Here is a 27,064-nt window from a genome sequence, read left to right as displayed (position 1 = left end):
TTTTAAAGGCCAACAAAGTTTGCTCACTTTATAGTCTCTGTAAGTATCTATACTGTGTGGTTTATATAAGGACACAGCAAATGATGTCCCTAAACTGAGATGTGTGTATCACAGGAACCAATCTGGAAATGAAATATCCAAGACTAGGTCAATTTAAATCAATCATTCCCTTATTCACCAAAGTTTATGCCGACTTGCCAGCTAACAAGAGGCTGTGCCTGCCCTCCAAGACTGGGCCAGTTAGGATATCCAGATAGTAACATTTACCTAAGGCAAGGGGAAGAGCCTTGCCCACCTCCCTCCCTCTTTCCTCTTCATTCACCTGACAAATCTTCACTGAGTGCCTACTATGTGCCATGGATGAGCAGACAAAGCTCACAGAGCCTGCATTCTAGTTGGGAAGACAGGCAATAAACGAACAAACAAATAAATATATAAGGCTAGCCAGTGAGAAGCATTATGAAGAAAAAAACGTTAATTGTACGTTAAGTACAATTCAAATACTAACCACCACCATCACGTCAATAACTGCCATGTATTAAGCACCTACTACATGTCAGGAACTGTTTTAAAAGATTGACATGGGTGAATTTATTTACTCCTCACAACAGATTACGGGGCTTCCCTGGTAGCTCATATGGTAAAGAACCTGCTTGCAGTGTGGGAGACATGGGTTCAATCCCTGGATTGGGAAGTCTCCTGGGGAAGGGAATGGCTACCTCCAGTATTCTAGCCTGGAAGACCCCATGGACAGAAGAGCCTGGAGGGCTACAGTCCATGGGTTACTTAGAGTTGGACACGACTCAGTGACTAACACTTTCACTTTTCACAATAGATCCTATTATTACTGTGGAGAGATACTATTATTTTTGTCATTTTATAGATGAGAAAAGTTTAAGTTGGTGGCAGAGCTGGGATGTGGTCATCAACAGGCACCCAGACTCACCACCCTGAGTCTCACTAGGTCATATGGGTAGTCACTTAATCAGCCATCAAATTTGGTCAAACTTTTATTATAAACCTTTGGCCATATGTTTTATCTATTAGGGTATACAACTGAGAGGTTTCAGTCATCACTTAAACAAAAAGGCAACACCATCTCAGGGCAGTAGCCAAGAAGCTAAAATTATGCTAGTGGGAAAGTCTTCATCTTGAACAGTCTTCCAGAAGTTTAACTGTTTTAAGCTTCTTTTGGTGGAAGGAGACAATATGGCTGTTGGTAGAGGGCCCTGGGCCCTGGTGGTAATGCAAATAACTTGTTACACCACCCATATTGGGGAAAAAAAAGAAAACCAAACAAAAACACAATTTCTGGTAGAAGAAAAATGAAAACAAAACAACAAAACTCACATTACCAACCTTATTCTTATGTGGTACATGGGAACAAAATCTCTCTAAGGCACATAAGGCATTTTTAGTACCTAAAACTATGCTCTGAGTCCTAAATAGAACCCAATTAGAAGGCAGAAAGGTCCAGTAAAAAAGAATCTCAAAATATGTTGTATACCAATGCTTTTTACACTTTACTTTTTTTAATAGCATTTAAACTTTCACTGACATCCATAAACATTCATTGTAAAAGATCATATAGGGTCAATAAGAGTTTAAAACTATAAGGTTTTATTCTACTTAAAAAAGGGAAACGTCAGTGTTTCAGAAAAAAACACTGCCTTATGAGAATGAAATTAATCAGAAATGATCACTTCATAGGAACAAGTGACTCAATTTGTAAATGTTGACATTAATGCTCTAGAAAATTTTCACTTCAGAGTGAACAGAATATAAATGTGGCTGAACCACTTTGATGCTATAGTACTTTGTGGGAATTTACTACTTGGGAATTTATGCTTGCTGATGCCAATTTTCTCTTTCACCTTGCAAAGCTCAATAAATCGTGGTTGCTCTCTATACTCTGTTAGAGAACAATCCTGTCATTTTAAACCATGTCTGTAAACCATGGAGAAAAGACAATAGCCAAAGCAATCATTTTTAGGACTTTCAAACCACTGAGAATCTCTGTAAGATAAACTGATAAAATCCTAATGTTATGAAAATAAACAATTCATTAGTACAGTGTAGAGTACCACAAACTTACAGATTATTAATATTATAGCACATAAGTAAAAATAATGAATTCCTGCTTTGAATTCAGACATATATGTGTGTGTGTATATACATATGTAAATATTTCATTTATACACATATAGATCAATAATAGTAATATGTAGTTTTGGGAAAATTAAACATTGAAAGCTTAATATTTTCCAAATATTGTTTTTATCATAGTGAATCAAAGCCAACAATAAGAGAAAAGATTTATTACTTTTGCTCTTAATACTTGTTTGAAATTTTATCACTTTTTTTTCTCTTTGATAATAAACTAGTAGCCAAGGTATACATTTTATTCATTTGATTCAACTGATTTTCATACTACTCTTTATTAGCTGGCCTTTGGAGTTAGACTTCCATAAGCACTTACTGTACAAACATTTCATTTTAGAACGATCACCTAATAAGAGTTTTGCTAGGAAAAACATTTGAGGAATGCTATAAGATGCCTAATGAACATTCTGATCCAGTGATGCTTAAAGTAAGAGGCCAGAATATAAAATAAACTGGCAAAAATAGAGGGAAATTTTGGTATAGTGTAACCTAGGCTTCTACTTTTTTAATTATATACTCATTTATATCCAGAAAAACGAAAATAAAATTCTAAAGGTGAAAATGCATACTAACTTTAATCCTGTTGTCAATACCAATTAATTTTGTATGCAATTTGGTTCCAGAAATTTACATTGTCTCCCTCCACAAAATTAGTCTAAAGAATGGACATGAAAACAAGTTACTAATAACTAGTTTTCCAATTATGATAAGTGACCCATAGCCTAAACTAGCTACATTTCAGACACAGCACTCTGAAAAGCTTCCTATATACTACTAGTTTTATTAAGACTTTGTACAGATATGCCTTACCATCTTACAGACATTCAATTTTAAAATGTAAATGGTACAGGATATTGATAAACCAATTAGCACTGATGCAAAGCAAATTCCTCTTTTATCTCAATTACAACATGACAACTTAATAGGTCAAGATAGTTTAACATCTGAGACAAGGGCAATTCAATAAAACAACAGCATCTTGATATGGTAATTAAGAGGAAATGTGAATCCATTACTGTGTTTTAAAAAATATCTCAAGTCCTTTGGCTCTTTTATTACTTTTATCAAAAGCTATGATATGAAACACTACTCTGATTTGTAATATATTTGGCAAGCAGTTCTGGCAAGTGTGAAGAAAACACTTGAATAAAAGCATCTTTCTCATTAAGCATTTTCTAAAATAAGAAATATATATTATATTCATGAAATACAAAACATCCAAAAAATTAATTAGGTGATTAATCATATTTAAAATTCCTAACCCAAAAGATTAAAGACTAAAATTAAGGCATTAACCTTAAGCATTCTAAAGGATGATCCCCATTGTAGGAAAAACTGAATTCCTAAATCAATTTCAGCAAAGTATGAATGCCATTTTATTTCAATGAAAAGATATATTTTTAATGTAAAGTAAGGATAATGTAAAACCCTAGGCAAGTTAAAATGAAGAGTTATGCTATGCAGTCTTATGAATGCCATCCAGTTTATCCTGAGAATAAATAACCAAGAGTCCTTTTAGTGTAGATACTAGGGACTGTATTTTAAATAAATACATAAAACCAGTCACATGGTAGCCTAACACTTGAATTCACTACACATTAAAACTGTATTTTATACAAATTTGTCCTACACTGCCAAAAATTGTTTAAATTTTATAGTAAAAGTGTTTCTTGCATTGTGACATAATAGAAGAAATGGAGCTCTCAATATAAAAAGGATAATGTAACTTCAAATATACAGCACAATACATTTTATGGCTTAGGGCAAAGAATATTCATGCTCTCCAGGGTCCTATTGGTTGTCCAATAAACAAAGTCTATTAAAGTTCAATAATGAAATACTTTCAAAATGTTTCTGGATCAACTCATTTATCTCTCATGAACATTTGTTTTCAACATCAGGAAATCAAATTGGAAAGCTCGTAAAAATTGTTAGTATATGAAAATGTACTATTCAACAAACCTGATTCCCAGATTCATAGCTTCAGCAGTTCCAATCATACTAATAGCTAACAGCAAGTTGTTGCAGATCTTCGCAGCCTGAAAACAAATTGAGTACATATTAAATATATTTATTTTCAAGCCGTAACTCACAGGAAGATTTCTTCACCCAATTCTACATGTTTCTAAAAGTAAGAGCATTCAACTGTTGATTCTCTCAAGCAGGAAAAGGCATTTGGTGCTGCAAACCTCCCTCCAAGCCTAACACAAGCTCCCAGAGCTGACGGGGGTGGGGGTGTCTCTTGCACCAGGGAAGAACCGTGAAGTGTAGGTGACCGAATTACTCCCATGGGTGCAGGCACGACAGGGAATACTGACTGATGTGGCACAACTGTTCCTTCAGGAATGGGGCTGACATCCTAACTGGGGAAACAGTGGTAACACACTGAATGAAAAGGCAGTGAACAAGCAAACACAACTAAGTGGTAAATTGCATGGGAGAAGCTGTAGACAGACAGCAGGAGTTCAGAGACACCAGATCACTGAAGGCAGGAGCAGAAAGGAAGTGAAACCTGAAACCATCTCTCAGAAGGTCACGCAGGATTTAAATAGGTAAGAGAGGGAAAGGAGGAGACCAGGAGAAAAAGTAAATATCTCATACACAAGAGAATGAGATATTCTTGAGAACAGTAAGGAAACGGATTCCTGGGCAGTGGTTTTAAGGAATGGGAAGAAGTAAGACTGGGTCAAGAGCTACAGAAGTTAGTATACAGCGTCTGAGTTTGACATGGTAGGAAACAGAGATCTACACAAAGTGTCAGAAGTGGGAACTCTACAAGGACACAAACATCTTGATTAGTTCTGGCTATAATGTTGGCAGAGGGGTAAACCCAGTGTCCAGAGATCCACTAGGCCCTGTGAACAGTAAACAAGGCAAGACACAATGAAAGACCAGGTAATGTGTGGACTGAACTAGAGAGAAAACAGTGAGAGCCACTGAAGCTAGAATCAGAAACTGGAGACTGACTGGATAAGGGAATGGAGACAATAGATGTATCTAAGATCACAGTATAGTCCTGAATATGATTAAAAAAAAAAAAGGGGGGGGGGGACCAGTGACCAGGACAAAGCATGAAGAGGAGTGCGAGTGTTGGGTGGGAGGGGAACAACCTGTTTGATTTCAAGATTCAATGTGATCGTTCACCTTTATCTGACTAGAAAAGTAACATAACACATTTCTTAATGAAAAAAAAAATTTTTAAGTTAAAGTGCATACATTACTTCTACCCAACAGTACTACGAATAGAGCTGTGGCAAGCAATTACAAAGTTAGAGGGTGGATAACAGCAAATAAGACAACACGAGCACTTCACACGGAAGCCATTTTAAGGATAATTTCAGTGGTCGCTGGGGCAAATATGTTAAAGTCTGAAATGAAGGAACTTTTGACATCTTTTTAAATTAATTGGCTGATCTCTGCTTACTTCCAGTAGGAATGATGGAAAACTAATTTATTCTAATTTAAGAAAACCTGAGCAAACAAAAAATCCATAGATTGAACAGAGTAAGGCAGAATCAGACTGTCGTCAGGAAAGAAATAATGAACATTAGCTGATTTTACATCATCAAATCAGTGTCAGTGATGTGAAAACGTTACCTGCCCTGTCCCAACAGCTCCACAATACACCACATTGGAGCCCATGCACCCCAGCAACTCTTGGGCAGCAGCAAATTCTTCTTCGACTCCTCCTACCATAAATGTGAGGTTCCCCGACCGAGCGGCTCCCACACCTGAATGGTTTGGGGGTAAAGGGATAGAAGCAGAGGGATACATTTCTTCAAGTGTTTAAGTAGATTATAAAATCAGAGAAAATTCCAAACCAAATCAAAAACCTTGCCTCCAAATTGTATTTGTATCAGGCATAAATCTCTCTTGGAATATTTTAATTGTCAAGTATTAAGAAGGTTACTCATAAGCCAAAGGCAACACACAGATTCAGTCGAACTCAATTCATCTCAAGTTTTTTTGCAAGATCATGGAGTACCATGGGAATTTGAAATGTGAATTTTATTATTTCCATGCATCTTTTATTCTCCTGAAAAACCTATTCAGTAATAGTGTGTGAAAAAGATGACCTGTACCCCGACCAGTACCTGTGCCATGGGAATAGCCATGGGGTCAGCTGCCCAGGTTTGGATTTGGGGTCTCTGGCTCACTCACTCCCTCTCTACACACTATCTACAGATGAGACCGACAAAGAGAGGGACTTGTCTTTTTCTCCCATAAACAAGTAGGCATTTCAGATGGAAAGATTCTTTTTTAAGGTAAAGAAAACAATTGCTTAGTTAGACTGATTATTCTGATGTGCACTTTTTAGCTATTACTTGATTATTCTTTTTCCTCCTGCTATACAAGCATGCATACCTTGAAGATTCTGTGGGTTCAGTTCCAGGTCACCCCCATAATGTGAATATTGTAATCAGGTGAGAGTCACATGAATATTTAGATTTTTTAGTGCATATAAAGTTTATATTTACACTATTCTGTACTCTACTACATGGGCAATAGCTTTATGTCTATAAAAACAATGTATACACAATTTAAAAATTCTTTATTGTTAAAAATGCTAAGTATCACCTGACACGTCAAGGTTACCACAATGTTGGTTCTTTCTGTTAAATAAATATTTAATTTATTTATTATTGAAGTACAGCTGATTCACAATGTCTTGTTAATTTCTGCTGTAAAGTGACTCAGTGATACATACATATATTCTCTCTCATTACAGCTTATCACAGGATATTGAATATAGCTCCCTGTGCTATACGGTAGGACCTTGTTGTATACTCATTCTGTGTTTAATGGAGAAACCCAATATTTGTAAAGAGCAATATAACAAGGTATGCCTATACACCTTTTGGGCAGTTCATTCCTGGTGACATGATGGGAAGAAGAAATAAACTTTATCAACGGTTTGGCCACTCCTCAGCCTCTCAAAGGTCTGAAGTATGTTCACTAATGGAAATGACTGGAGAAGCAACTTCTACTTCAGCACAGAAAATATGGCCTAGACTTGTCTTAAAAAGGAAGTAGGGGGGAGCTTCACTCATCTATATTATTATTAACTATAAAATAAAACCAAGAGTATTATTTATTGCCTTTAGCATTAGAAAAAAATCTTAATTCGTAATTTTCAGGTTAGGTTTTGTTGTTCAAAATCAGGGAAGTATGTGAAAGAACTATATTAGTACAATTTTTGCCTTTACAACTTATTTATAGTATAGCTAGGAATAAAGAAACTGTAACTATTTGTGCTATGTATCAAACCTGGCTATTAGACTAGACAGCTGCAAGTAATGGCCTACTTTTAAATTTGATTTATTCAATGAAATACAGGTTTTATACATAAAAAGCCAAATGAGGAGATCTTTATTTCATTCTAATTGTGAACATTTCACGAACTGATAGCCTTTCTATTTTACAGTTCATGCTATTTTTAACTAATTATTAAAAGGAAGAGAAGTCAGCATTATGTTAGCCAAACAATCTTGGAAGAGGAAGTGCCCACATGCTATGAAAGTCTGAGATGCTTACATATGGTTAAATTACATTATTTCACAATATTTTCAGACACACTATGGAACTGATTATGTACAAAAACCCAATTAGAACAAATGCTTTTAATTAGCTTATCTGTGTCATTTGAACATTCTGATAATGGTGAAGTTTAAGTGACTGTCATTTTGTTAGTTTCTAATTTACTTCACCAAGATGGTGGATCATTAATGTTTTACAATCATTTTGCTCAATTTCTATGGCTATTTTAATTCCAACCACATAACCACCCTTACTCCAAATCCTGTTGATCTGACCAGGAGAAATTAAGCAGACGATTTAAGTCAAAGCTTATAAACAAACCCAGCACTATCCATCATAGGTCAACAGCTTTGTATCTAGATTACAGGCTGCTAAATAGCTTCAGAGAGTCATTTATTAAAGGAAAATTAATGCTGACAATGGTTCTCAGCTGGTTAATCTTTTGACAAGTGTACTTTCTCACTTGTTCAAACACATATTTCAAAAAGAAGAAATAAGTTACTTAAGAGAATACCACGAAAGAAAGAATAATTCATCTTTTAATTTGTAAGTCTGTGGTATTTCCACTCTTTCCTTCTCTCATTATGTGATGTGATTATTTCCGACTTCATCATAATCGATATTCCAACGTAAGGGTCTGACCAAACTGGGTAATTCTAAAGTTCTGGCATTCCCTGGGACCACATTCTAACTTTCCACATGTATTCCTTTAACCATATGTCACTACCAAGCATAGTCCTATTGCAATGACAAAATTAAGACCTGGTCCGTCTAGTCAAAGTTATGGTTTTTCCAGTAGTCATGTATGGATGTGAGAGTTGGACTACAAAGAAAGCTGAGCACCGAAGAATTGATGCTTCTGAACTGTGATGTCGGAGAAGACTCTTGACAGTCCCTTGGACTGCAAGGAGACCCAACTAGTCAATACTAAAGGAAATCAGTCCTAAATATTCGTTGGGAGGTTTGATGCTGAAGCTGAAACTCCAATACTTTAGCTACCTGATGTGAAGAACTGACTCACTGGAAAAGATGCTGATGCTGGGAAAGATTGAAGGCAGGAAGAGAAGGGGATGACAGGGGATGAGATGGTTGGATGGCATCACCAACTCAATGGACATGAGTTTCAGCAAGCTCTGGGAGTTGGTGATGGACAGGGAAGCCTGGCGTGTTGCAGTCTATGGGGTCACAAAGAGTCAGATATAACTGAGTGACTGAAGTTATCCCAAAATAAATGCAACCATTTCAAGTTTTGAAATAACATAGAGACAGCTGGAACTCTAAAGCTGTATAAGACAATGTCATGGATTTCAGAAGACATTGTATATATTTTTATGTCTATGAATAATAAACAATAACTTTATTACTCTGCCATGAGTTTTAAATCAGATCCACTCCCCAAAATAGGAAAATATGGAATATATAACTAGGCAGCTGCTAGACTATTGGGAGTATTTATTTAAACTTATATTTTAGTAATTGTATTATATATACAAAACCAAAATATGCCCTATGCTTAATTTTATTACAGCATTTATACACCTTATTAAAACCTTTGACTTTCTTACCTGATTCCTCCATGACACCATAAATCACTTACAAGGGGGGCATTTGGGTCATGCTTATGTCAGCACTCCATTATCTATCACATTCAACAGATAGTTGTTCAGTAAATTAATTCATGAGCATGGTACAAACAGTAAAGGATCTGGAGATGAAATACCTGGTTTGGGGATGTGCTGGTTATGTTGTTATTATAAACAAATTATAAACAAATTACTTCACTTCTCTGAGGTTCTGTGTATAAAAGAGGAAAACATTAATAGCTTTTTCAGAGTGGTTTTTTCTTCACCTATATAATATCTTGAGTCCTTTCCTATTTGGTTATCTAAGCTGTCTGCTGTAGTATAATTTTAGCCTCTCTGGCTAAATAGTGGCTGGCTTGAGCCAATTCTATAAATAATGGAACCAGGCTGGTTGAAGTTAAGAACTACTAAAGTAGTCCATAGCCAGTGTCATTAAGATTACAGTGAAAACCTCTTGTAAAATCTTTCAAAAGCAACACAATTTGGGAAAGTGACAAGAAAGCTTGCATTCGTTTGGTCTTATTCATTCAACAAAATTAACCTACTAAAAATCAAGCCCTGTGCTAAGCCCTAGGGTGACAGATGAATAACATGTGTTCCCGATCCTAAGAAGTTGTTATACACTTGTGAACTAGCCCCCTCTCTCCTTAACCATCACTAAACCTGGGTTGAGTCATCACCATCTCTCACCTGAATTACTGCGACAGCCAGGTCCTACCTGATTTCTCTTCAGCTCTTGCCCCTAAAGCCTATTCTCCATACAACAGTCAGAGGGATCCTTTTTAAAATATAGCTGACCCTTGAATAATACAGAGATGGAGAGCACTGACCCCCACCCAAATGCACTTGAAAATCTGAGTCTAATTTATGGCCAGCCCTCTGCATCCAAAGAGTTAACCAATCATGGGTCATATAGTACAGAAATACTTATTACTGAAAAAAAATCTGCACATAAGTAGATCCCCTGTTGTTCAAGGGTCAACTGTATAAATCTAGTTCATGGTTCCTCCCTCCTCTGCAACCTCCAAAGTGGCCCATCATTCTCAATATAAAATCCAAAGTCCTACAAAGCGGTACATGGTGTGGTCCCTGGCTACCTCTCCTAGCTCATTTCATACCATTCTCTTCAGCACTCACTGCTTTCCAGCCATGTGGCCTCCCTGTTGCTCCTGAACCAGGTCAAGTAAGTTCCCTTCTCAAAGCCTTGGACTTGCTAGTCCTTCTTCCTGGAATGTTCTTTTCCTAGGTATTTAATACTTGTTTCCTTTATTTCATTCAGGTTTTTTCTCAAAATTCACCTCTTTAGAGAGGCCTTCCCTATCTCCGTAACATAATCATCTAAAATGGCAGCCAGCCACTCTCTATCCCCTTTTCCAGATTTAGTTTTATTCACAGCACTGATTACCATCTGCTTATGTTAACACCTCTATTTATTTGTTTCTGATCTGAATTCCCCACATTAAAATTAGCTCCAGGAGAGCAGCAACTCTGGCTTATTCACCCTGTATACACAGTGTCCAGTCCATAAGAGATGCTTAGTAAATACAGTATGTGTTTCAGAAAGAGAAAGGGGCAAAGGGAGAGCCAGGAAGTGAGTGACTACAGTACATGCAGGAGCTGTTCCCATAGACGCACAAAGCATTTGTCATTCTAGAAAGTTTCTCAAATGTAAAGTGAGATGATTAGACAAGATTATCACTGAGTTACTTTTAAGCTTTTGAAATTCTGTAATTTTGGATTCTCAAGTTCATACATATACACTTTCCCACACCCATCATATTAACACACAAAACTGAAGCAGGTTTCATTTTATGCAAATAATATATAAAAAGTTTCAGATTAGAGAAAAGAGTTAAAAAATGAATTTTTTCATGTAACGACAGTAATTAAATCTGACAAGCCTAAAGACTTGTAGTTGCCTTTGATGGTTTATCTAACGCTTTCCTGTGATGATGTCGTCTGTGTTTCTCTCCTATGACCCTAGATCAGAAAAACTGAATGCACTGGTACAGACAAATGAAAAGGCAAACGCCCAAACCATTCAAAATGGGTGGCTGACCAGCCTGCTTGTAAAGTGATAGATATCTATCACTTCTCTTGGTAGCAGTTTGATTTCAATCAACCTTACAGTGGAGAAGCACTTTAATCCAAGACCCTAAATCACCCCTCCCCTTTATAAGAAAGGTATCACAGGGAGCCTCCGTTATCTAAACTACCTTCCTTCTTTCCTTCCTTCCACTCCTACTTATAGCTGACATAAAAAAATGTGACCATCCGAAATCCATTCCTCAGTAGTTCTCAACCAAGAATGGCAAAGAAACAGTCCTTGCACCCAAGGAGTTTGACAGCTAGTGTTTGTGGCACTGTGTGGGTGCATGTGGATGGAGACAGGAAAAGAGGTAAGACAAATGCAAATATAAATAATAAAAGACTGTTAGATGCAAGCTACAGGAGAGGTAGACACACAATTGCAAGAAGTTCAAAGAAGAAAACATCAGCAGGAAATATCTATCAGTCCTTCTAACAGCTTGATAGACCTTGGTGCTAGGTACAAAGATTCAAGGAGTAAGCATATTTTCTAAATGAAAAATTGGGAACTCTTTTTTGGTATCAGGAGAATATCTGAAATACAACTGTTCTAGAAAGTCCAAAATGTAAGGTCATGATAGGTATAAAACATAGTCTTTGCTCTCAAAAAGTCTAACAAATAATTAGGAAAAAGAGACACATTCAGAAGTGAATGCCAAAAGGTAGCATCACATACCACGTGTCAGATGGATGAAGACAATCACCACCAAATACCAACTCCCACTTTCCTTCTATTTTTCAACCTCTATCATCAAAACAATACTGATTTTCAGAGAAAGAGTGAAAATCAAATAAGAAATTGATCTCAGATAGTAACGGTCTTGCTGTCAACTGTGGGTAGGCTTATGAAAAGTTTGATAAGAATACAAGTATTCTGAACCCATTTGTAAATTGTGTTCAGAGCAGTTTCAAGTAACTTGAGCATGTAATTTTGTTTGTTTTATATACAGTGAGTTCTGCCTGTTATCTAAATGCACATAATACCCTACCTCTCTTCACAACACATTTGAGCTTGCTTAGTAGAACAAAACAATCAGAAAACTGAAAATGAGAATTAAGAACAAATAACAAAATGAAACCATAAGATTTCACAATGAATTTCAAACACAGATATCAGGTTTTGTTTTATTTTGTTTTGTTTTTGGGCAAATCCTATTTGGGAGAGGAATAAAGCAGTCCCAAGGAAAATATAACTTTTCCTTGAACTAAGTTACATGCTTAAAATATTATCATTTGGAACTTTATGCAGGAGACAGTAAATAAAGTAATGGACAGTGTTCTTCATATTTTTACAAAATAGTGTAGTGATAATTTTTTTCAAGGTAAACTGAGCTAAAATTCAGTTCCTTCTTTATATCCTTTTCTGGCTAACCTTAGTCTTGTACCTGTCATATAAGTCAATATTAATAACCTTATTCTAATATTTATGTTTATCCTAATCTTTGGCATTTTTTTTTTGACAGAAGAACCAAAAAGGGCTTAAGTCTCAAGTCATGCGTCAACATGAATATAACCAGTAGCTAGAGACATTAATAACTGTTTCTTACTATTTCTGTAGTCTCACAGTTTCTTTTTCCATTAAGGAAAAGCTATTTTTTTCTGAAGTACTTAAATGTTTGTTTCTGCAAAAAAGAGAACTTCATAATTCACTGTATCTTCCCCCTCTTCTTTAGTTACAGGAAGCAATAACTTTCTATTTCTCTTCTTTCTCCGTAACTGGTTTCTGAATTTTTTTCTTTTTAATGAACTCTTAACTTCTCTGGTTTCCTCACCTAGCCCTGCAACAAAATGCACTATGCAATGCATACTGGAAACCCTTTTCAGTGGCTGTCATTGTGCAATGGCTTTTCATGCATCCATGCCTCTTCTGGGCATTCCTTCTTAAGAAATCTCCTTCTCTTTCTTCTTTGCCTAACTCCTGCTTATCTTTCTAGACTCAAGGGACTTCTTTGATGGTCCACTGGCGAAGACTCTGCACTCCCAATGCAGGGGACCTGGGTTCGATCCCTTGTCAGGGAACGCATGCTGTAACTAAGATCCGGTGCAGCCAAATAAATAAATAATAAATGAAATAAATATTTAAACAAAGATTCATCTCAGGTTAACTCTGAGAAGCAGTGAATGACCATGACCCCCTTTTTCTATTATTGTGACATTCCTAGTGATATCTCTGATAAAGCACTGATACTAATCAATGATTTTTCTGGGGTCTTGATAAGATTATTATGGGCATAATATCATGTTTGAATCTTAGCATCCAGCATGTGTCTGATAAATGATCCCTGGCTTTTTAGGAGGTAAGCAGAGAAGAAATCAATGATTAACAAAATGATCAAGAATACTAAGACAATGTTTTCTAACTTATTAAATAACACAATGTTTTTACTTTGGAATAGCATGATTCTCCACATGTGATAATGGCATTCTCACTTATTGCTGAATAAATATGCATGCACATAAGTACACATGTATGGAGATACTATCATGAACTTGAAAAATGAACATGTGATCTGGGTTAAGTGACCTGGAGTGAGGGTCACACCACTTGGACCTCTTACAACACCTTTCAATCTTGGTTGCTTCATCTGAAAATGGTGATATAAAAACACTTGCCATACTTAAATTTGAAACTCAAAAGAAAGAGTACATTGGAAAGATACTGAACACAGTTTCTATGCTGGTGTTACAAAAAATTCAAATATAACAAAAAGTAAATCTACTCAATCTGAACATGTTAAAGTCTTTGGTCTAACAGCAGCAAAGAACTGAAATATGGAATTTAGCCTTAATGAGAAGCTGAACAAGAGTTCAGCTCATAATAAAAAAAACTATTATGCAAGCATAGACAACTTAGAATAACCATTTATAAGTCACAAATAAGGAGGTCATTTTCAATACAATGGCTATTAGAAAGAAATCTTCAAAAACCAGAGAAGGGAGAGATGGCAATCTAAAGAGTACAATCGAGTTAGATTTGTCTTCAATACTGTAAAATCCTGCCACCAAAGCATTCTCATTGATATATAGCAAAATGTAGTAAATCACTTAATTTACTCAAAAGAACTTAAATGTTTTAACCAGTCTGCCATCAGAAGAGATCACGAAGAGGGCCAATGGGACTCGGGCTGCAATGTGAGCCGTCTTTAAAATGCAATTGTTCTAATCATTTTCTACAGATGCAGCCTCACAAGGGGCTGCTGTCACAGGGACCATTTACGACTTGTTATGGTGTCTCTATTGTTTACCAGCGACATTCGCTGAAAAAGGCGACAGCTGGGACAGAAAGCTGCTACTCAACGAACAATATAATCCCGTGAAAGTAATCAACAAATTTAAGGGTGTTAATTAACTTTACACTTTATCATGTTCAATTAGTTGTCCTTTCTAGAAAAGATTGCCGTGCACAATCAGTTTAGAGCGTGCCATGTTTGATTTGTAAGTGATCACTGTTTCTGTTTCAGAGCCCATGTCAGATGTCCTCTTGGGTTTTGGTGACACAGATGAATGGCTCTGCACATGTTAGGGGGTGATCTGGTTTAACATAAGCCAGCATAACATAACCCCTTGTTAACACTATTTCTGGCATTATCCAAGCTGGAAACAGAAAAGCAGAAACATTCACTGCACTATTCTGGAGTTGGATAAATGAAGTTTAGTTCTTCCTGCAATAAACACAGACACAAATACATGGAGAAATAAGCAATTTTTCATCATTATTTTTCAAAATAAGACTTGTCTTTCAGGGGCATGTTTGGGATCATTTCCTCCCAGCAAGATCTTGAAGCTCTGCTGCATTATGCACAAAGCACCAGTGTCTCCTCAGCCTTTACATAATGCAGACAGCCTTCTCCATGGCAGGTGAACAAATGCTAGGATGTGTTGTTAAGTACTAGCTGGTATTAAATTCTAGACTGTGACTTTCAAATCCAGACGCCCTGTTTTATGTGTGGGAAATCTTCAAGGGACTATATCAATCTATGAACACAATGTGTTTCTCTCTTACCTTTAATGCACCTGTTCTGACATGCTAAGAGTACAAGGAAAAGTTCATGATACAGTGACAATATATTCAGTATCATATTTTAATGTAACTCACTGCAGTTCCTCTGAACTGATAAATGGAGCTTTGTATCAAAATATTTCATAAGTCGCTGAATCAGTGAACAAAACCTGAAACAGGTTTGGCAGGAGGTGTCCATCGATAAGAAAACAAAAGCAAGGGACATGTTTCTCTTAAAAGAACAAGTAAAAACCATTTACGTAGGATTTTGAAACATCTTCATAAAGCTGCACCTTGCTCTTTCAGACTCTTTCCTATATAATACAAATTAAACACATACAAATAAACTACAGCTGGTTAGCTAGTTATAGACATACAAGGACAAAGCTGAACTTCTTCAAAACAGAAAAGTTGTTAACTCTGAAAGCTAATAATGTCCTAAGTTAAATATTAAAGAAGGAAATTATAGGCTCTATCTGAAACAGCTGAAACCACAATACATGGCAGCAGAAAACATTAGTTTTCTGCAGAAGATCTGCAGGGAGAAGGGAAGCGGTCGATAGATCCTTAAATTGGAAGCAATAGCCGTTCTTCTATCCCAAGTTGGCAGCTGCTACATTTGCAGACCTGGTTCATTATTTACCCATAATGACCATCAAGCTGCAGTCAAAGTCAGATCACAACAACTGTCAGCAGCTCTTTTAATTAGCCTTGTTTGAATTCAGATAAATATCACAATAGACCTGCTTATGCTGAAAGAGCAACAGAACGTCCCGCATGGAACTGGGCTGGTTTCAGGACCAACGCAGTACAGAAGCCGTCACACAGAGTGGGGATTTTTATAGGGTGGGGGTAAATCAGAGAATGAAATGGTTTGCTTTTATTTTGAAAATCACTTTAAAAAACAATTCTCTGAAAGTCACCCCAGATCAAGATGGTGCATAATGTTGGATTTGCTATGAAACTCTAGGCTCCTAAAACCTACATATCTGGAGCCCAAGGAGAGCCCAAGGAGAAAGTTAATGATGTCTTCAGAGACTGTGATTTTCAAAACTCCATCTTACAGATAACGTGTCTTTCAGCTTAAAAAAAAAAAAAACAAACAAAAAAAAACACTTTTAAAAGCCAAATAAAAAATCTTGTATTAAACAGCTTGTAGCCTTTGTCCTTCTGTTTGCTTTCTTTAGAAGTAGCATAATTTGCAACAGTTTTCTGTGATAGGAGTCAGATTCTTCCCTATACATTTTCTACACATTCCTTGCATTCAGCATTAACAATCACAAAGTATAGCAAGGCTAACACGCCAAATTCTGAGTGATCCAATCACTGCCGTATTTCACAAACCTCTGAGGTTCCCTTTTCCTCCAGTTTGCTTGAGAAGTAACACAAGCATGTTCACCCACCTTCTATTTTAGAGAACTGATCGTTCACCTGAGTTCTGTTTTAACTTTGGGGAAAGGTAAAAGAAGTGACGACCAACAGAGAAGGGAGAGTACAGAATAAGGAGGAAAAAGCTAAGGGCCAGGTGATAACCTGGCAGCAAATCAGAGCCAACTCAGGATAGAAACTAAAGATTAAGAGAAAGCCATGCTAATAAGTTACCGTCAGCTAACTGGGAATTACGGTCTCCAGGACCCACTGGGAACTCCTTGAGACCCTGGCCTCTGGAACTGCGGGGCAGGCACAGTTGAAGAGGTGGCGCTTGCGAGTGTGCGCCAGTCTCAGTCCACTGTTGTGCTTTCCAGCCCTTTGGTTTTTCAGTACCCTTTTGCACCATTTCGATGTTGCATAGCATCATAGTAAGAAAGGGTAATTATCGTATGTGCATGACGATCAAGAACATACTGCTGTTTACACAGGGTTTAGATCCCATTTACCATTTCCTTATTGAGTAGAAAAACAATACTATAGGAAGTAATAAAAATTATTATATTTGTGGTCAAGTACTAAAACCTGCAGAAGAAAACTTTTACTGAATACTGTGAGACCAAATATGTCGTCAAGGCAACTAGTGAATGTTGACCATGTAAGCGGTATGAGAATTCTTCGCCTGGTTTCATGAGAATGAAACATGGCAGGAAGGAATGCTTCTTGCCCTACCTCTTTTTTTTTCCCTGAAAGTAAAGAATAAGCCATATACATCATCCTATCATAGATGACAGCCTTCTCCCTCCTCACCCCTTAATACAAACTACCTCCTGACGACATTCATAGCCAGCCACTTTGTTTTGTTCAGGATGCTGAGTACGAAGTCAACTTGTCAGTCCCAGGTCTAGCTCAGTGTATTTGAATCAGAATTTATTCTGTAAGAATACCAAAGAAAACCTCACATCCAGTTGGATGGCTACTCTAAGACAAAACAGAACTATAACAAGCAATGGTCAGAATGTGAGAAATTAGAACCCCTGAACACTGTTGGTGGAAATAAGAATCGGTGCAGACGTGCAATGCAGTATGGTTCAGCTTAAAAAAGGAAAGAAATTCTAACACATGCTACAACATGAATGAAAGTTTAGGTCATTGCATTAAGTGAAATAAGCCAGTCCCCAAAATACAAATGCTGTATGAGGTACTGAGAGCAGTCAAATTCACACTGACAGGAAGGAGATGGGCTTCCGAGGGAAAGAGGGAAATAGGCAGTTGCTGTTTAATGGGTGTGGAGCTTCAGTTTTGCAAGATGAAGAGTTCTGGAGATCAATGATCATGATGGTTGCAAATACTACTGAAATTTACACAAACTTGGTTAAGATGGTAAATTTTATGTAATATGCATTTACAACAATTAAAATTATACTAAATAAGTAAATTCAGTTCAGTTCAGTCACTCAGTCGTGTCCGACTCTTTGTGACCCCATGAATCGCAGCACACCAGGCCTCCCTGTCCATCACTAACTCCCGGAGTTCACTCAGACTCACGTCCATCAAGTCAGTAAATTAATTAAAATAAAAAGCAAAGAAAAATAATTTTTAACTGGTGGTATTCTGATGCTCTTTTGTTGATTGTGAGGGCTACTCCATTTCTTCTAAGGGGTTCTTGCCCACAGTAGTAGATATAATGGTCATCAGAATTAAATTTGCCCATTCCCATCCATTTTATTTCACTGATTCCTAAAACGTTGTTGTTCACTCTTGCCATCTCCTGCTTGACCACGTCCAATTTACCTTGATTCATGGACCCAACCTTCCAGGTTCCTATGCGATATTGTTCTTTACAGCACTGGACATTACTTTCACCATTAGTCACATTCACAACTGAACATCATTTCTGCTTTGGCCCAGCCTCTTCATTCTTTTTGGAGCTATTTCTCTGCTCTTCCCCAGTACCATACTGGACGTGACAAACCTAGACAGTGTACTAAAAAGCAGAGACATCACTTTGCTGACAAAGGTTCATATAGTCAAAGCTATGGTTTTTCCAGTAGTCATGTATGGTTGTGAGAGTTGGACCATCAAGAAGGTTGAGTGCCGAAGAACTGATGCTTTCAAATTATGGTGCTGGAGGAGATTCTTGAGAGTCCCTTAGACTGCAAGGAGATCAGACCAGTCAATCCTAAAGGAAATCAACCCTGAATATTCATTGGAAGGACTGCTGCTGAAGATGAAGCTCCTATACTTGGCCACCTGATGCGAAGAGCCGACTCATTGGAAAAGACCCTGATGCTAGGAAAGATTGAGGGCAAGAGAAGCAGGTGGCAGAGGATGAGATGGGTTAGATAACATCACTGACTCAATGGACATCTGACCAGCCTCCAGAAGACAGTGAAGGACAGAGAAGCCTGGCGTGCGGCAGTCCACTGAGTCACAGAGTCAGACACGATTTAGTCAGAACAACAATTCTGATATTCTCACATACTGCAAAAGAACAGAGTATTTCAATGATATGCTATTAACTGTGTTTTACAAATCATTAATGCAGTTATGTACAGAGTTTTACAAATCATTACTGCAGTTGTGCAGAGAAAACTAAGGAAAGTCATACTAGTCTTACAATTTAAAAACACATAACAATTAACAGGAAATAAGTAAACGTACATAGTTGAGCCAAATGGGTAAAACGAGGGTCCTCTAATTTGCAGTATTATGCTCATTTCACTAGGCCAAATTGCCTCCCCAAAGAAAAATGCACAAATTCTGATAAGAGGTCACCCAGGAGTTAAGATGAAAAAGGAGACTAATCAAAGCACAAAAACTAGGATCAAGAACTGGTTCAACTAAAAGCATAGGCTAAACTAAAGAAGCAAATAATTTTAAATCCACGTGGACTGGTACTTGAACTATAAACAAGGGAGTAGGGGAACCCAGTATGCATACACGCCACTATACACAGGCCGTCGCACGTAAAGCAGCACCCAGTGTCTTACATGGTTGAGTGAAGGGTAGGCACGCGGAGGAGGAGAGGCCATAAAGCAAAGCGAAACGCCTTCAAGATTCAGGAGAAGGCAATAATCCCAGGATAACACTACTTGGAAGCAGAATGATGGTTATCTGGTTTGCCTAATTATGAAACCAGATTCGTGCCAAAAGAAGAGGGTTTTAAATCTGCCTTTGTGTAAACTGTAAAAACCCTCCAGGGCAAAAGCACCCAGAAAAGAGCAGCCCCCGTGGGTGAACAAACCAGAAAAAGGCTTTACCCCAAACGGACAGAAGGAGGTGAGACCACCAATACTGGCACGTGGAGAATAAACTGAATTTCAGCCCCAATTCAGGTCTCCTCACCAGGAGACAGCCTGCCGAGGGGGACACAGCAGCCTTGGGAAGACACACCAGACCTATGCTCAGGCTCCAGTTCTGACAGGACAGTGCTATTTTGGGCAAATCAACCACTTTGGGCTTTAGTGCCCTCTTCTATAAAATGAATCTCATCTCCAATTTTATTAATCTGTGAAAATGACAAATTAATCACAGTTAATTCACATATCCTCTCAGCGTTACTGAACTCCTACTGAAATCCACAGCACGGGGCAAGGCAACTTCAAGACAGAGTTACAGTCCTTGGGCCCCCAAATCTTCCAGTCCAAAACACAACTGAAAAATGTCCAGTCTAATGAGCTCAGCTGGAAATGGCAACCCACTCTAGTATTCTTGCCTGGAGAATCCCATGGACAGAGGAGCCTGGTGGGCTACAATGGGGTCTCAAAGAGTCGGACACAACTGAGCGACTTAACTTTCACTTTCAAACCTGGACAGTGTATTAAAAAGCAGATACATTACTTTGCCAACAAAAGTCTGTATAGTCGAAGCTATGGTTTTTCAGTGGTCATGTATGAATGTGAGAGTTGGACTATAAAGAAAGCTGAGCACCGAAGAATTGATGCTTTTGAACTGTGGTGTCAGAGAAGACTCTTGAGAGTCCCTTGTACTGCAAGGAGATCAAACCAGTCAATCCTAAAGGAAATCAACCCTGAATGTTCTTCATTGGAAGGACTGATGCTGAAGCTGAAGCTCCAATACGTTGGCCACCTGAGGCGAAGAGCCGACTCACTGGAAAAGACCCTGACGCTAGGAAAGATTGAAGGCAGGAGGAGGGGACGGCAGAGGACGAGATGGTTGGATGGTACCACCAACTCAATGGACATGAGTTTGAGCAAGCTCTGGGAGATGGTGAAGGACAGGGAAGCCGGGCATGCTGCAGTCCATGGGGTCACAGAGAGTCAGACATGACTGAGCGACTAAACCACAATGAGCTCAGCATGTTTTGTCCTCCCAACCTTCCTCTCACACAGACCCCAAACTGGTTCTTTCTTCTGTGCATCCTTTCGCAGTTAAGACATTACTACTATCTGTATGTGTGCTCAGTTCCTAAGTCGTGTTCAATTCTTCGCGACCCTACGGACTATCGCCCACCAGGCTCAGACTTTGTCCATGGGATTTCCTAGGCAAGAATACTGGAGTGGGTTGCCATTTCCTTCTCCAACTATCTGTATATACTACCCATATACACTAGAAATCCCTGGCACTATTTCTCAAGGCCACTTCCTTAGAACACTACTTCTACAGGATGTTTTTGCATGTTTAGTGATATGGTTTTGTTTCTGGCCCCTGTAAGCTTTCCCATTCTCCTTCTATTAACAAATCCTCCCTCTCTGGCCAAAGAATTGTACTCATAGACTATAAAGATACCCCATCCTCAGGAAAACAGTACCTAGTCCATGGGGACAAGGAAATTCAACAAAACCAAGAGTCCTGTCCTAGGCTGCTAAGTTAAGATTGCTGAAGGCTCACATGGACAGTGTCTGCAGTAAAAGATTATGAGGCTGACAAGCAAAAAAGCATAGCAGAAACTAGCAGATAATAAAGACAAATAAAGAGTGTTTCAGCAGCATCAGCTGCTCAATTCTAGTCACTAAAACCCTGGTTCTTGAAGCTCTTCTTTCAATTTGAGTTATCCCATAAATTTCCTACCCCCTGACTCCCATCTCTTAAACTAATTAAAGGCTTTATGGTCAAACACATACTGGTTTAAACGAAGTTAAAACAGATAACTAAGAATTTAAGGGCTTATTTTAATATGAAAACATGTACCCTGAATAGTTCCAATTAACTATTGGAAAGGTTAACCAATAGTTAATCGGTTAATAGTTAATTGGTTAAAAAGGGTGACCAAAAAAAATGTATCATTTCTTAAATTTATTTGAATACAAAAAAAGAAACCTCCTCAGAATTAGTTTTCTCAGAAGCTGTCTCAGGAAATGCTACTTCAATCATCTCATTTCTTTTTAACTTTCTATATCCAGCTACTATTTTTTGTTAATTCTGATCTGAAATTTCTATTCTGGTTAATATTTTCTCAGTGTTTTCTCTCGCCCTATGTTTAATCTTTTTGCATAGCTTTTATTTCTTACTTTCTAAGCACTGCACAGCCTATGGGATCTTAGTTCCCCCCAACCAGGGATTGAACCAGGGCCCTCTGCAGTGAAAGCTGGGAGTCCTAACCACTGGACAGCCAGGGAATTCTTTCTTTCCTTTTTCCCCTTTAAAAAAAGATGTTTGGATATGTCTCTCATAGGGAGCAGACAGCTGAAGTTTTAAATAACAATCTCAAGAAAAATGAACTTAGCTAGCTTATATGTATTACAATTAGATTTATTCCTCACCTAGTTTTTGTGTTTACTTTCATTTTTCCTTAAATTACTTTCTTCCTATTCTCTTGCCTCCTGTTGGATTGATAAACATTTTCTAATATCTTTTCCGTGACCAGTGGGCTTTGGAATCTATGAATCACTTTTCTATTCTTCTAATGATAGTCCTTAAAAATTTTACATATACAAAGTTAACTATGACATTTTCCAGTAATATCTAAAGGTTTTCAGTGTTTCTATTCTCCTCTCAAACACAGTGTTGAATTTCAGCATGCATTAAGCCAGAGGATACTCACTGGCTTAATGAGTATTAAGTAGTAGAGGATACTACTCCCTCACTACACACACACCTCAAATCTTATTATTGTCCACTTTTAGCTTTACTTCTTAAACACACAAAAACAGGCCTTTTTAAACAATCAATACTTAAAGTTTGATTTGATTTTTTAGAAACTATTTATTTAGCTATGCCAGGTCTTAGTTGCAGCATGCGGAATCTTTAGTTGTGGCATGTGGATCTGGTACCCTGACTAGGGATCAAACTCGGGTCTCCTGAATTGGGAGCCTGGAGCCTTAGCCACTGGACCACCAAGGAAGTCCGACACACACACACACACACACACACACGCGCACACACGTTGCTCTGGGCCTTCATGGCAATGTGCACACACACACACACACATGTTGCTCTGGGCCTTCATGGCAATGTGCACACACACACACACACGTTGCTCTGGGCCTTCATGGCAATGTGCACACACACACACACACACACACACACACACGTTGCTCTGGGCCTTCATGGCAATGTGCAGGCTTTCTTTAGTTGTGGTGCAGAGCCCACAGGCTCAGTTGCAGCTTGTGGGCTCAGTTGCCCCACAGCATGTGGGAATCTTAGTTCCCCAACCAGGATCAAACTGGCGTCCCCTGCACTGGCAGGTGTATTTTCAACTACTATACCACCAGGGAAGTCCCTGTGATATGATTTCTAAAATCATCTTGTGTTTGTGGCTCATTTTTTAAAAATTAATGTTTTTCGGAGTATATAGTTGCTTTACAATGTAGTGTTGGTTTCTGTTCTACAGCAAAATGAATCTGCTATATGCATACATATATCCCCTCCTTCTCGGATTTCCTTCCCATTTAGGTCACCACAGACCACTGAGTAGTTCTCTATGCTATACAGTAGGTCCTTATTAGTTATCTATTTTTATATACAGTAGTGTGTAGACGTCAATCCCAATTTCCCACTAACATTTGTCATTTTGTTTTTTCCATGGTAGCCATCATAATGAATGTGAAATGGTATCTCACTGTGATTTTAATTTGCATTTCCCTAATAATTAGTGAAGTTGAACACCTTTTCATGTGCTTATTGCCCATTTGTATACCTTCTCTGGAGAAATGTTTAACTCAAGTCCTAGGCCCATTTTAAAACTGGGTTGTTTTCCGCTATTGTTAAACTCATTTCATTTTTCAAAATGTGTTTTTATTTTTGCTTTGAAAATAAAAAAAAATTAGGAGTTCTTTCCTATACTCACCTTGTTTCCTTTTAATATATACTTTCAGAATTTATTCAAAATTTGAATTTGCTTTCTTCTAGAAGTCCTACTTCAGCTGCATCCCAGTTGAATATATTTTTTTCTTTATTGTTGAGTACTATTCTTTTGCTCTCATACGATTTGAGTAAAGAACATGAACTCTTTAGAAATGTGGTTTTAAATTTCAAATGTACAGAAATTATTTTTGCTATTCATATCTCATTAAATTACATTGTTGTTAGACAATGAAATCTATAAGATATAAATTCTTTGGAGTTGGAGACTTGCTATATAGACTTGCTTTATACACGTGGTCAATTTTTAATACTTTGTCCATGTGTTTTAAGAAATACATTTCTTCAATTTCTAGATATAAGGTTCAAACTTGTTAATTGTGTTATTCAAATTATTGCATTTTAAAAAATTGTTCACCAATTGCTTAAAAGATGTATACTGAAATGTCTCACTATTATGGTGGACAATTTCTCCCTATGGTTGTCTTCTTTTTTGCTTTATAAATTTTTAAGGTTATTTTGTATGTGCAGTATGTATGTTTTTTAAGTAGGTCTGGTGAAGATAAAGTCTCTTAATTTTCCTTTAACTGAGAATGTCTCTATTTCACTTTCATTCCTGAAAGATATTTTGCCATATATAGAATTCTGGTCTCAGCACTAAAAATGTTGTTCCACTGCCTTCTGGGCTTCATGGTTTTTCTAAAGTCACTCATATCACTGTTCCCTGTAATGCATTTTTCTCTGGCTGCTTTCAAGATAATTTTCTTTCTCTCTGGTTTTTGGCAGTTTGTTTATGATATATCTAGGCATTAATCTCTCTGAGTTTATCCTGTTTCAGGCTCGCTGAACTTACTGGATTTATAAGATTTTCTTTTGTCAAATTTGTGGCACTTTCAGTCATTTTTTCCTTCAAACATTTTTTTTTTTTTTTTGCACCACACTGTCTCATCTCCTTTGGGAACACCAATGGCACATACACCTTTTGATGGTATTTCATAGGGTCCTGAAGCTCTGTTCATTGTTTAAAGTATTTTTATCCTCTGTTGTTCAGAATGAATAATTCGCATTCATGTCATTTCTATCTTCAAATTCACTGACTCTTACCTTTGTCATATCCACTCTGCTTTTAAATACATTCTGTGGTTCTTTTTTTCCCCAAATTTCTGGTTATTGTATTTTTCAGTTATAAAATTTCAATTTGGTTCTTTCTTACAGCTTCTATTTCTATACTTCTTGGAACATGGTTATGACAGCTATTTTAAAGTCTTTGCTTGATATGAAACATTTGCATAATCTCAAGTTGGCATCTTGATAGCCTTTTTCACTCGAGAATTTTTCAGATTTTCCTGGTTCTTTCTATGTCAAGTTAATTTTTCAGCGTATCACAGACATTTGGAATATTATATGCTATGAGACTCTGGGTCTTACTCAACTTCTATGAAGAATATTGCATTTTGTTTTTTTGTCTGTTTGCTTTACCAATTGACCAGGTAAGAGTCAAGCTACAAACTGCTATTTGCTTTTTGTGTATTGTGGTTTCAATGTCAGTTCGGTTTTTAAAGTCTCAGTGGTGATATTTGAATTGTACTGCGTGTGCATCAGCAGGGGCCAGTCTGTCTATCCCATAGTGAAAGTGAAAGTGAAAGTAAAAGTGGAGTCGCTCAGTCGTGTCCGACTCTTTGCGACCCCATGGACTGAAGCCTACCAGGCTCCTCCCTCCATGGGACTCTCCAGGCAAGAGTACTGGAGTGGGGTGCCATTTCCTTCTCCAGTCTATCCCATAGTTAAGTTCTTAAAGCTTTTGGTATGCTGTTTAGGGAGAAGTCCACGCTGTGTGGCTCTGGGATGGACCCAAAAGTGCACACAAAACTAAGGGATCCCTTTTTCTTGAGTCCCTTCCCATCTGTGAACTCCCGCCAGCCCCCACTCACTGACACTCCAGTACCCCCACTTCAGTCTTCTCCCTCTTCTGGTCCTCTGGCTATGTGCATGGGTGCTCAGTTGTGTCTGACTCTTTGCAACCCCATGGACTGTAGCCTGCCAGGCTCCTCTGTCCATGGGATTTTCTAGGCAAGAATACTGAAGTGGGTTGCTATTTCCTTCTCCAGAGGATCTTCCCAACCCAGGGATCGAACCCACATCTCCTGCATCTCCAGTAATGGCAAGAAGATTCTTTTATTACTTGAGCCATCAGGGAAGCCCCATCCCCGCTACCAATCCTCCCCCTATTCTGGTCCTCCGGCTGTACAGTCCTGCAATTTGTACAACTAGGTCTGTCTCTGGGTACCAGGAGCAGAAGAATAAAGAAAGTAAAAAGCAAGGGAATTTTCCCACACTCTTTGGACCACAGTTTCTGTGGTCAGAGAGATGGATTTCCTTCCTAAGATCTTTAAGAATCTGTATGCCTGCTGCTGCCACAAGAGAACTGCAGTTTCAGAAGTAAGACTTACCTTTTAAATAAGCCCTGCCCGTGGCAGAGCTGGGAGGAAAAAAAATAAAGAATTTCTTCCTGTTTCATGGGGCCTTTCTTTCTGCTCCTTGGACTAGAAAGTACCCTTTCCTCAGAACTCTTTTTGTTTGTACTCATGCATAGCTTCAGAATTCGAGCTGTCTTTGAAACCAGGCTGGGAGATCTGGGGGTGGGGAGGGATGTTAGGTGGATTCCTGTTTTTTGTGGATTTACGTCAATCTTGGAAATTCTTAGACATTATCATTTAGACCATTTTCCCCCATTACATCTGGGAATTCCAATCAGACATATTTGACTTTTTCTATCCATGTAGTCATGCCTCTTAACTTTCCTATTTTTCATCTCCAAGTCTTTCTGTAATACATTTGGGTGATTTCTTTAGATCTCTCTTCCTATTTACTAAATCTCTCTTCAGCTCCCTCTCCAATGCCCTTTAACTCATCTATTAACTTTTAAATTTCAATATTTTTTTCCAAATTTGAGTGGTTGATCCTTCTTGATACTCTCTCGTTCTTTGTTCATTTATTTTTAATTCTATGTTTGTCATTTTAAAATGTTTTATATATAGTAATTATATATATTCTGTTT

General features: G+C 37.8%; 1 protein-coding gene across 2 annotated transcripts in view; it reads right to left on the bottom strand.

Moving 5' to 3' along the window:
* The window catches only part of HIBADH (3-hydroxyisobutyrate dehydrogenase), a 108,300-nt gene that overhangs the window by 11,689 nt on the left and 69,547 nt on the right, over positions 1–27,064 (bottom strand). For both annotated transcript variants that reach the window (XM_019958843.2, XM_070787905.1), the window contains 2 exons: positions 5,761–5,894; positions 4,126–4,202 (listed from right to left, as the gene is read on the bottom strand). In XM_019958843.2, coding sequence (XP_019814402.1) covers positions 4,126–4,202; positions 5,761–5,894 — 211 coding nt within the window. The remainder of the gene's footprint in view (positions 1–4,125; positions 4,203–5,760; positions 5,895–27,064) is intronic.

Source organism: Bos indicus, chromosome 4, assembly GCF_029378745.1.
Source record: "Bos indicus isolate NIAB-ARS_2022 breed Sahiwal x Tharparkar chromosome 4, NIAB-ARS_B.indTharparkar_mat_pri_1.0, whole genome shotgun sequence".
NCBI lineage: Eukaryota > Metazoa > Chordata > Mammalia > Artiodactyla > Bovidae > Bos > Bos indicus.
This window is presented reverse-complemented; position numbering and strand designations above follow the sequence as displayed.